Raw genomic sequence first — 12,563 nt, 5'->3', positions numbered from 1 at the left:
AAAACAGCAAGTGAAATATCACGTGTCATTTTCATGGCTTTTAGTTTGAAATTCTTAGCAGGAAAAGCTGTTTTTAATTATTGCTAGCTTGCTGCTGGTGTAGAGCCTAGCTAGGGGAGAGAAACCGTTGGAGAATGTAGAATACGTTTGACAAAAAAGAAGTAAAGTTTAGGATTGATAAACATCTGGCAACGTTGAAGAAAGAAACTGAACAGGTAGGTGAACCTCTGTCATGTTTCCTATGATTTACACTTGCTCGTCTCGGCTCCTGCTAAAGTCTGAAAAAATGGAGGTGAAGTGTGGGTTTATCATGAGGAGGATGCACACAACACTGGCTGAACAACAAGATCAACAACAACAGCTGCAGCAGCGACACTTACTGTGCATACCAAGTCCGAAGCACGCAATCCTAAAACACATTTACGGAGACGATTGCAAAAATGGCAATAACGGTGATCAATAGAGCCTGGCCATTGAAGAGCTCCAGTTGCTAACGTTGCAGTAGCTACAGTAGCATTAGTTAGCATATAGATCTATTGCAAGCAGCTCATGGAGGGTTTGAGAGCTGCGTCAATCCGAGGATAGATAAGGTTAAGCAGATTGTTTTTATATGCTTATCTGCACATATTTAAATGGGCAATGTCTCTCAACCCATACATTTTTAGTACAAAGAATAATCTCACTTTTACGATGAGTGGTATTTATCAACATTTTACATCTAACCTTGTTTTTTTACAGGTATCACCAGCAACTTGGCAACATCTCTTCTCTCCCCTGGCTCTCAAGTGTTTAGTGACACCGGCCAATTGATCATATCTTAAAGACACCCAGTGCCTCTCTACCTGATAGATCACTTATTTTCCCCGCATTTGCTGAAAACTAACACCAGCAGGACAAAAGAAACAACAGTTTTTCAACATTTGAGCAAAGTCAAATACACCGCAGCTACCAAAGTTACCTGTTAATATTGTATTACGTCCAAATCCTATCCTCTATCCAAGCTAAACCTCAAACTCTTCATTCATCAGCATTACTCAGTTCTCTCACCAGGTCTGGATATATTAGAAAGTTGTAACACTACTTTGCACCATTATGGCCTCCATTACCCAGTCATCTGAGCCCGAGATCCCAGACAACCACAAAGAAAGCTGGCTGGCACTACTTTCTGCTGCAGAAACATATTGCCAAAAGTCTGGCTGTGACCTCACCATACTTACAGCCTGTAAGAAGTTCCGGTCATCGGGTGGAGGTGAAGATGGGATAAAGAAACGGGAGAGCAGCAGTGCCTTTCCTAAGGAGTGTGCTTTCTCCTACAATGTATGGGGTCAAGGGTTTCTTGCTGAGTCGGCTCGACGCTACATGGACGACATCGGTGTGCTGCACTCCACGACCATGCTAACAACCCAAAAGCACACACGCCAAGCAGGGAGAGAGGGAAGCACCAAGTTGGTTGTTGACCAGACCTCTGACCCCGGAAACAGAGGGGTGAGTTCCTGCATGTTTTGTTGGGCTATATTTTATCCCAGAGAGAAAAATATCCACACATTACAATATACAAAACTAAGACAATAAATAAAATGTACTCTCAAGGTCTGTTTACAAAAATATGAAACATCTGTGCAATGCCAAAGTTTTTTTAAAATAGGGAAAATTTTATGTGTGTTGGCTTAAGTATTGGTGACATTCGTATGCACACAAACGCATGTTAACACAACGGGCAATATAAAGGTCTGCAAATCTGGTTGAATGAAAAGTATAATTATTGTAACAGTTTTCTTCCTTATGAAGTTCATTTAAAATGTTATATCCATAACATGGTGGATTTTTCTGTTCTTCCAGAGCTTTACGGGAGACAGTGGGGTGGGCGGAGTCAGTCCAAACAACAGACTTTATTCCCAGAGCTATCCGTCAATCTACAGCTCAGGAGCTGCGACCGGCCAGGGGGGCGGGCAGAACGACAACGGAGAGAGGGAATGTGATAAGTTTGCGATGGAGGCCGAGCAGGGGAGACAGAGATCTGGGATTGAAGATTTGGAAGAAGAGTGTGAGGATGAGGAAGAGGAGGAGGACATGGATGAGAGGAGACCCTTTGGGCACGAAAGCGCTGGTGAGGAGAGAGTTCGTTAATTTGTCCATTTTAAATGCCATGATGTGCATCCATTCTGAGGTTTTCACACTTTTTGCTTCAGGTGTCTTCTCCATGGATGAGGACTCTCTTTCCCGGGAATGCGAGCCGTTCTTTGAGTCTGACGGGGAAGAGGAGAGCACTGATGGTAAGAGTCTGTTATGCTGAACGTAGTCACATAAGCGTGTAGATCCACAGCATCATTCACATCCACTTTACTACCTGTTCTAGGCTCTTTGAGTGAGGATGCTCCTCCGCCAACGCGTGGCATGGCCATGGGTCAGTCTGCATACTCACACCGTTACACCAACGCCATGGCTATGGCCCGCTCGCTGCCCGTCTCCGTGCCTGTGTGGGGCTGCAAAGGAGGCAGAGCTCAAGGAGAAAACAACAGTGGAGAACGGGTGAGCACATATCTTAAAAAGGACAAAGCTGTTAGTTTGCATGCATAGATTAAACTGTTTGGGTGAAATAGTGGGTCAGGCAGCTGTCTTTGGGCTCAACTCAAGTTTCCAGATTGCATGAAGCTGGCTTACTGTTTCCTGTTGAGGCTAGTTTACTCTGAAGCAGGTTACCATTAGTAATTAACAGCCAGATTATTGATCAGATAACTGAAAGAATGACTTTATAGCTAGTTGTTTGGAAGCAGACATCATTAAAGTAAAAAAAAGAGATGATGAAATAATTGATGATAAAGCAAGCTGTTTTATTTTTTTGTGTTTTTGATTTCAGTTGATATGTTTCATGCTATTTAAGGACTAAGACAGTATTTAGCACTCAGTATTCTGACGTGCAAATTTATGACCATGACGGCTCCATCAGTCCATGTGACTGTACTGTATAAGTGTGTGTGACTGTTGTGTTGTGCCTAGCAAATATTTTACGAACTAAAAAAATATCAACGCCATTTTCTAAGATAACAATAAGCAACCCTAATAAACTAAGCATTGAAATGGAGTGTATTCTGTTCAGAGCTTCTCATTTTGTACCTTAATCCTATCAACTGGGGTCCCTGTGGGCCCTGAAGATATACTTTATCTTCAGAATACACATAAGCTTTATTCTATGATTTCAATTTATCTTAAATTTATAAATCAAGTTGTTCATAATTACTTCATATCCTGGATTTCTGTTGTAATCAGAGCTTTTTGAAATATGAATGCATTGTCATTCAAAAGCAATAGATGAAACCATTTAAAAAAGTTTATAATTGCCATGCTTCTGAGTTTGGTTTCACACAATCTGCAAATCAATTGTTACTTTTCTTTTACCTCAGATGACAATAATTACATAAATAATATGTAAATATTTTGCTATGAATGTTGTTCTTTGCAGTGTTTGATTCTCTGGGTCCCCTGTCAGGAGTCCTTGTTTGTTAAATATGTTGGTAGCATGAGGGTACCAGTGGTAGTGTACGGCCTCTGTTGCCATGTTTAACATTCAGTCCCTGTTTGTTTGTCTATCAGGTGGGCTGTGCTGACCTGGAGCACATCGCTGCCAGTATGAAGGCCCTGCTGGCTCCTGGAGCCAATGATGGGACAGAAATGTTTGGAGCCCTGCCTCGGCCCCGTCTCAACACAGGGGACTTCTCCCTCAAACACTAAGAGAGAGTGAGGCGAGTGGAGAGAAAGAGAAAGGGATAGAGGGGGAGAGAGAGCGAGATAAAGGTTGTCATGACGGCCGAAGATGGGTTGGCTGGCAGATGTGACGTGCAGTATGTGAAACAATGTAAAAGCTAGTACCTCCATTTACATATTTCTCACTAACAAATTTAAACTGCACATGCTTTGAGGAAAATGTTGTTATTAACACTAACATTTAAACATTTCAACACTATACCCCCACCAACCTCATCACTACATGTCACAACACCAGCTACTACGCAACCCTCAACACTACATTAGACACTAAAACAATGTGTGTAGTAGTCCAACTGGCATGGCTAATTGGTAATTGTTCAGCACTTGGAACTTGGAAGTTTGCCCTTTGGTAAGTTACCTGCAAAGTGATAAGATTTTGGAGAGCAGCATCTGTGCTGGTTTATCATCAACTTTAGTACTACATGCTAACGCCCTAGCAAACACCATTTTGAGCTATAGCCCCAATATTATAATGTGTAATAGCTCTTAAGCTTGATTCTCAATTTCCTTATAAGGATTGTTTGAAACTGGGTTGAAAGTGCTTATCCATGCTCAGTGTATAACCAACGACCACCAGTTTACAAGAACAGAGAGGACTACCAGCACCGGAGTAAAGCAATGTACTGCTGTGGAGGGGAGCAGCAGCCAAATGTAGTTTAGAAATCTTCACAAAAGGCACATCTAATGAAAAAAACAATATCTGTTTATGTATTATTAAGTGTACACTATAGTTAGTAGGAACAATTTTACTTTACTCTTCAAATCCACCAGACTTATTGAAAAAAAGGTTTCTACTGGCGTCACAGCAGTTTATTTCTCTACTTCAGTGCTGGTACTTCTATCAGTTTCTCGAAACAGGAGCGATCCGACCCGATCGCCTTCTACTAAAAGTTTTACACTGAGTAATACATCATTCAATTCCACTCACAATCAGAACTATCCCTTTAAACAATTTATGGCTAAGAGAGGGAGTCAGTTAGTTTTCTGAAACATGATATAAAATCTGTTTAAGGAACAGTTGAACATCTTACTTTTATTTCACTCTCTTATGTCTTTGCTTGAAGTTTGGAGCAATACTCGAGAGATGGTAAACTTAACACAGACTGTAAGTGAAAAAAACAAGCTCTATCTCAATAGTACACCAGACAAAAACGGTTAAATTGACTAATTGGCGTGTTACTTTTAAGTTCCGAAGCAGAAATCTCAATTATCAAGTTAAAATCTGTAACTATTCGTTACAGTGTAGTTATTAGTCTCCCAGCCTAGCCCTAGCTCATGGCCCTGCTGCATTAAGCACAGTATTTACTGGAGTTTAGCATGAAGGACAAGAGCTGGTGATCTCCCAGACCCCATGGATGTTTTTAGGCATGCTCCTCTCGTTTATAGAGTGAGTTAAAGTTGTACACCTCCAAAAAAAACACCAATCTATTCCTTTAAAGGGTAGTCTTTTCTTGAAGCTTGTGGCTGTTCAAAATGTGAGTGGAGGACACAAGTTCCTCCTCAAAACAGGCCTATTTGTACCTTTTTCTTTTGCCAATGAATGACTGACTGATAGTATGATTGTAAATCAATACTGAGTTATAGGTTGTTGTTTTTTTTTGCTCCAGATATCTTGTTGAAATAACCGAGTGAATGTGTGTGTGTGCGTGTGTGTGTGTTTGAGAAAGAGAGTGCTAAATGGGTGGATTTGAAAGGAAAAAATGTCCATCTCTGACATTTCAAAAACAAACAAATGTTCCGTTAAGTACTTTTATGTTTCAAAATAAAGGAGCAACACCGAGTAAAAAAAGACTCATTGTATATTTCAGTGTGAGGGTACGATCATATTAAAGTCCTCTAGAGGGCGTCAGCACACTACTGAAGTGAATTGTATATAATATGCAGTCTATGGTTAATATCTGATCTCTGGTACTCCCTGATATGAAGTATCAGACAAACATAATGCAACATCAGTGTTATTACACAATAGTTTAATTTATTACTACATTCGGCACATAAAAAAGAAGCAGGCTCTCAAGTTACACAAGCACTATAATACAGTCCTGCTTGTTACAAAAATGTACGAGACCTAGACTAAAATACTAAGTTAAATAAAATACAATAAAAGATAAACAATTGTCAATTAAATAAGTAGCCATCTGGGATATAATATGAGATGAATAACCTTTCGTCATGCAACCAGAGAAAGCAAACTACAAAGATGTCACAACGTGCTGCAACTCCAACACTTGTTCCCCAAACATCGTCCCCCGCACCCAATATCCGCTTCATGCTCAATCCTCCTCTGTGTCACTGATCCTTTTTCCGGATAAGGCAGAAGGAATTTGTTCCAACCCAGAACCCGGGGCAAATCTTCTCTGTGATTTTGGCCTTGAACTTGTGAATCAGCCGGACCTCCTTATTCTCACCCTCTCCTTCCACTATGAGGAACTTGATAATGCCAGCGGGCTGATCGACGTACACGCCCATAGTGGAGGTCAGGGGGAGCTGGACATCCACGTTCTCGCTGTTGTGCCAGACCTGGTAACAGGATCCAGACCAGCCGGCGCCCCAGGAGACACTGTTCTCCCCGAGACCGCAGGGGCCACGAGCGTCATGGCCCTTCCGAGGCGCGGACTCAAACAAGACCCCAATGACCACCCAGCCATCGTAGTCCACCTCCCAGTACCCTCGATAGCCCATCAGACCCTCCTTACACAGCACCTAATGAAGAAGAGAACACAGGAGGGAATGACGTGGGCTACAATCCAAAGTTTAGAAATATGAGTCCCTTCTGAATTTATCAACCTTCATATTATAAATGTGGGGTTTGTTGCCTTTAATTGTTAAATATGCTAGTGAACTATATATGTTTGGTTTTTTAGACTAGTCGGATATTATGTACGTTTTTCAGATCAAAACAGATTCATTTGTATCCATTTTTTAATGTGACTTTTTCCCAAACAAGCCAGTACCCTAACAAAATATTTATTTAAGACCAAAGTAACAAATTACATTTATTTAAGTACTGTAACACTTTTAAGATGCTTGATGCAAGTATTTCCATTTTATATACTTAAATATAGTTCAAAGGCCTACCTGTGGAGAGTGTTCATATCTCTCAGGCCTGTTGGGATATGGGCAGACGGCCTCTGATGTACGGGCCACCTTTGACCCGCCTTCTGAAATCCACAACAGTTTCTGTGCAGTTTTATCATCAAGAGAGGTGGGCAACCAATCTGAGAGAAAGAAATACAAACAGAAAGTGGAAGACTAAAGGTGAAGAAGCAGCAAAACTGTTGCTGTTAAATGGTCGTAACAAATTTAAACAGACTTACGTTGTATGAAGTCAGCCCTGGTGGTGGGCTCAGGAAGATTTGGATCATATGGCGGCAGCTTCTCTGAGGTGTCAGACATGAGAGAGTTAAAAGGAATTGCATACAACTGCATCATAAGTGGATCATCACTAACATGGCACCACTTATTTCAATTAGAGAGTGGTTGCTTCTTTTCCTTTTGTGATTTACGAAGCCTTAACAAAAGCAAATGTAGCTCTTTACCTTCTGGAGCATTGCTGTTTTTTCTTCCTGCAGAAGAAGAAGAAGAAGATAGCGTGTCATTTCACTGCAAAAATAATATAAGACATTGAGATACTATTATTCAGTGGTGTAAAGTGACTTAGTCCAATTTAAGTATTCTTCTTCCATTTTGTGCACTTTAAATTGTCCTTAACTACATTTCAGAGGGAAATTATATTGTGCTCTTACTCCACTACATTCATCTGACACCTTTTAGTTATACAATATATATGTTACGATTTCAGTATCAAAATATATTGCTTGATGGAAGTCAATAGAGGACAGAATGAACTGATGTAAAACTGTAATTTTAAAATGGGATTATATGATATAAAGCAATTAAATTACAAATGCCGTTTTCATTCTCAAAGGTTAGAAATTGCATTGTAATTTTAATTTTTAATTAGGTAATGCTTGCACAGATGGACAATATGGCTTCTACATAACAAGAAGCCTACTTTTACTTGAATCATTTTACGTTTCAAAGGAAAGATTTTCATTTGTAATGTATTTTTCAGACTGTATACTTCTACTTAAGTAAAGGATCTGATTCTGATTTTATGGTCTCTCCTTGCATGACAATCTTCAGTGTTAAACCAACAAATAAATTGCAGCCAGCATCCTTAAAGCTTCTCATCTTCCTCTGACGCCTCTCCCTTCATCAACGCTTCTTTAAGGCTGCCATTCAGGGACGGTAAATCCGCTTTAGCTCTCAACATACAGTAGATCACATGCAGGAGAATTTGTACTATGTCGGTTCAGCCCTGATTCATGAAGTTTAAGGTTTCAACATAAGGAATCTGGAGGCCAGACCATACCTCTGAGGACACACATCATGGCCACTGACAACAGGGAGTATCATTCTGAGAATATTTCGGTAAGGTGCTGTTACTTCACACCGCCAAGGGCATGTTTGTCACGCTTTGGGCTGGTGTATAATCTCTGTCTGTTCTTCCTCCAGTTTGTGAGTCAATGTGTCTTCTGACATTCGGAGAAAACTGCTATCCAATTCTGGCCAGTCAGGTCATCATCGCTCCCCCTCTGTGTCTATCTAAGTCGGCCGCGCTCAAGTTACTGTTCCTCCTATTTCAGAGTGACAACTAATTCCTCATCCTTCTTACTCACCTATCGCACTCTTACATCACCACATCAGAGTTATTTGCGTGTCCTTTGCTTTGGCCCAAATTAGACAGAACTTCATCTATTTTTCTGATTCCATATATGAGGGCGCAATTTTTTTAGAACAGGGTTTCTTAAGTTCTTACTGTACGTCATGCTGACCTCCAGGGTTTCTCATTAATGTTCCCTTTATGTTCAAAAATAGCACTTTTCTGCTGAGTTTGAGAATATCACATTCTGTTTTAGCAAGTTCCAACTAATTAAATTGAGAGAAATATTGAAACCCAATATAAAATATTTGTATAGTTACATCATAAAGGCAAATGGAAAATAAAATAAGATCAAATACTTGAGTTTTTACCTTTTTCCAACACTAGAAATGAGTCATTTACGTTTTGCATTTTTATTCTGTCTTGTGCTTTATACATTTTTTAAGTATTGTTTATAGGCTATTTAAAGATTTTGTTTTATTGTTTTATGACAAGCTAGAACCCAACCAAACCTAATATCTTTAAAGGTAGTGTTAGCATATGTTAAACCTAATATGGTGTTACTGAATCATTACCATAAAAGTAAATGCACTGAATGCCCTTTTTAAATGTAAAGCTGGTCTTTGATCAAAGCGGTGATAGTGCTCATATGTCTGAAGAGTTGAGCCAGCTCTTTAAGGTGCGATGGTTAATCCCAGGGAATGTCTTCGCCTTAGGAAACATAACCTCTCCAGCCTGCATGACCCTATGCTGAGGGTGGACATATTGAGTCTGGTGTACAATCTGCAGTTATTAGAAGTGCATTGCTTTCCATGAACCTGCTGGTCCTCTAAGTGTGGCTAATGTGGTGTGAGAGGGCCGCCTTTAAAGCTGTTAGCTTTGAAGAGAGAGATCCCACAGGTCTTTAAAGCCAAGAATACTAAGCAGTAATTAAACATTGAAATATATTCACAGTATTAGTGTATTGTTATGCTGGAAAACATTGTGTTGAACATAATTACTGGACTGAAGCCACTAAGACAAGAAAATGTGATAATTGACTGGGCTTGCAGAAATATTAAGCCTACCAACGCTTAGGTTCCAATAACACAGCAGACTTCAGTTTTGATATTGTCCACTATGTGACCTTGCTGACTTCAGCAGCAAGCCTGCTGGAGTATCGTCCATCTGACCAGCAGATGTACAGAGCAGACAGGGAGAGAGGAGAGTGTAGGTCATGCCGCCTTCCTTTGATATTGGTGTTACATAACACGCTAGTGACAGGTCACTTCATTCATCTTTCCTCTCCTACATTTCCTGATCTCGCCTTAGAGGAACACAGCAGGTGAGCAATGAACCCAATGAAAGCAATGCCAAGTGTAATAGTGCTTTGTTTGTCTAAGCATTTAATGGAATTACTGAGAATAGATTTGAAGACAGACGTATAACATTGGCGTCTTGAAATCTGCGGGATGTTCCTGGCTTGTATACAACGATAGTTAGGTGAACAACTCAGTAACGTTGGAGTAAGATATCAGGCTGGCAGAAAGTATGTTGAGTGATTGGAGATGTGCCAGCTCCCCGGTTGCTTTGTCGAGGTTAAACCCGGCGGATGCTCTGCTGGATCAACAGGAAAGTCCCATAGAGATAAACAGATAGCTAAAAAGATTGATAGCTTGACATCACAGCTATAGAGACATGAAACATATGGAATGGGATGCAAGAGGGAGTTGTGAGACATTTAAATATTTTAGGGCAGTGGGACCATTAAAAAAACAATAAATCAAGCTGGAAATATTGGCTGAATATCTGGATGAAGCTGTTGTGGTTGAGCAAAGGAGCTGAGCTGGAATTGTCCACAACATCAAGCAGGTGGCAGGTGTGTTTGGGTATGGATTCACATCAACAACAAAGACAAAGTTTCGTCCCATGTTTAAAAGATGAACAGCTCAGCAAGCCGCAACATCAACATTGGAACTTGATGAGAGCTTGTTGTTTCCAACTGCCATTTTAAACTTTTCCCCACCCAGATTCCCATCACAGTGGGATAGAGCTACATTATCTGTGTAGATCAAGTTCAAAACATGCCACTGAGGCAGCAAGATTGAAATATTGTGGGATTAGGTTGAGGGAATGGGATGAGCATTGTTGGCTCCATGCCTGACTCATCCCTCTTCCCTGTCAAGACTGACTGGCTGAAAGCCCAGTGCACATGTGAGGTGGAGACGGTAAGGAAATAACATTGACAGACAGATGCATGAAGGATTCAGGAATAATGGTGATGGAAGCTATTTAAATGGCTGGTACAAAAACAAAAGGGACCAATATATAAACTACTATGAATAGGTCATTCACTCATGTTTAAACTTTTGATAGAGCCAATTCTCTAGGGAGACATCAAAGTGCAGAGGACAGGGTGCTGTGTGTCACCTAATGGCGATAAAGCCAGAGCTTTCCCATTTTCAACTTGAATAACTGCAACATTTCACACTTCATAACTGTGACTGCCAGAGGAAAAATCAGTAACATTTGGGCTCAGAGCTGGAAGGGAGAGTAGGTAGGTGTCTGAGTTGTGGAAGCTATTATGGAATAGTGAAACACTCATTATAGATCAGAAAAATCCGGAAAAAAAGAGAGAATAGAGATGTTTATACGAAGAACTACCAGTAGTGACAGAGCTGAGACAGGTGTGTCATGTTAAAAAGGAAAAGAAATACAATCTCTGAAATTGTAGATTAGGTTGTGACATTAAGGGGAACTGGATAAGTGCAGAAGAAACCATAACCAGTCTGGGAGGGGATCATTTATGCTCTTTTTGACATGAGTAATGGTCTGAAAGAAACACGCAGAATCCAAGGTGAGGGAATGTTTTGATATATGCTGACATACTGGGATGGTCAGCACGAGGTAACTCAATAACTTTTAGACAAAAATGATTTGAATATAATACACTGTGCCACTGTAAACACTGTGCCAAGCAATAAATACATTTTATCTGCTTGATGACATATTTTAAATAAAGCAAAAAATGGCTAGAATAACAGTTTAGTACGTCTCTGTGATCTGTAGTTTTGAGGGGGTTGCGTTGCAAATAGAGAGATAAAACTAAATAATGGTTTATCTTTTACAAATGATTTTCAGTGTAAAACAGAAATATAAAAACCTCTGAAAGGGTAATAAAATTGTAAACAAAGATGTGTTTAGAGGCCAGTTGGTATTGAGCATTACAAATCAAAAAAATATCACACATTTTAATCAGATTCAAATTTCCAAATTCTGAGTCGCATAATTATAAAAACACTCTTTTAAAGTATACCAAATTTTAACTTCCACATTTGGTTAGAACTATTAATCCTACTTACCTGAACAATAATTGATAAAATACAAAAGGCTTATTTTAATTAACATAAATACGTAAACAGGAGCTGCTTTCACCCATATGGCACATGATGTTTGCCCTCACAAGTCCTCATAGGAACTCAGATCTCGGTTTCTTACCTGCTTTCCTTGGTACAGGCATGATTCCCGTGTTGCTCACAGCGCTGATTGGCATCAGATGGGGAGGTCTTGTGATAGTGTGCCTGTGCGTCTCTGGGGGGTCTCTCTTATTGACTTCAAATGAGGTGAGGGGGGGAGGAGGGTTGCATACAATTTGGTTGGATGTAACCATGACCCAAAGGGATGGTCCTCCTGTCCTCGTGTCACATGAATCCTTTTCAGGGATCAGATAGGTAGAGACAAGCAAATACCCAGTATATCCCAAGTATGCATGCTCATTTGCAGACACATGGACTGAGCATGTGCATGAGGCATATGCCCCAAATGTAGCAGTGAACTAATGACAGAAATGCCTTAATTAAACTAAAGAACAATTTGCAGGGGTCAAAGGTGATGCACATGTGTCTAGAATATCTAGAGATGTTGGTGCTTGAATTCACACGTGCACTTTATTTTTTGTGCTTGGTTTGAAGCTTTACCAACACGATGACATCGCTCCCAAGCATGAACGGCCACTGACTTTAAACCTCTTAAACTGACCCTGGCAAAAGCTGTAGGTGTTTGTGTCTGTATGGGGCGCAATGGGGGCTCTCAGTATTTAAGATGGCAACCAGCTTCTCACTGGTGAGCTGTCGTCAATCTCAGCTCTCATCAG

The 12,563-nt window shown here is 40.3% G+C and overlaps 2 protein-coding genes across 2 annotated transcripts; one reads left to right on the top strand and one right to left on the bottom strand.

Annotated features, from left to right (window-relative positions):
- The first annotated feature begins 57 nt into the window (after positions 1–57).
- Positions 58–5,556, top strand: akt1s1 (AKT1 substrate 1 (proline-rich)). The gene is made up of 6 exons (XM_063903750.1): positions 58–215; positions 739–1,485; positions 1,840–2,107; positions 2,190–2,273; positions 2,357–2,529; positions 3,592–5,556. Exons 2-6 carry the CDS (start codon positions 1,093–1,095, stop codon positions 3,727–3,729), a joined length of 1,056 nt encoding a protein of 351 aa, XP_063759820.1. The 5' UTR covers positions 58–215; positions 739–1,092; the 3' UTR covers positions 3,730–5,556.
- Positions 5,557–5,718: 162 nt separating this feature from the next.
- On the bottom strand, positions 5,719–12,002 carry zgc:195001 (uncharacterized protein LOC567531 homolog). Its single transcript, XM_063903751.1, has 5 exons — positions 11,909–12,002; positions 7,305–7,331; positions 7,083–7,145; positions 6,844–6,983; positions 5,719–6,468 (listed from the first exon to the last, which is right to left on the bottom strand). Exons 1-5 carry the CDS (start codon positions 11,961–11,963, stop codon positions 6,055–6,057), a joined length of 699 nt encoding a protein of 232 aa, XP_063759821.1. The 5' UTR covers positions 11,964–12,002; the 3' UTR covers positions 5,719–6,054.
- Between the last annotated feature and the right edge of the window lie 561 nt (positions 12,003–12,563).

Source organism: Eleginops maclovinus, chromosome 16 (assembly GCF_036324505.1).
Source record: "Eleginops maclovinus isolate JMC-PN-2008 ecotype Puerto Natales chromosome 16, JC_Emac_rtc_rv5, whole genome shotgun sequence".
NCBI classification, from domain to species: domain Eukaryota; kingdom Metazoa; phylum Chordata; class Actinopteri; order Perciformes; family Eleginopidae; genus Eleginops; species Eleginops maclovinus.
This window is presented reverse-complemented; position numbering and strand designations above follow the sequence as displayed.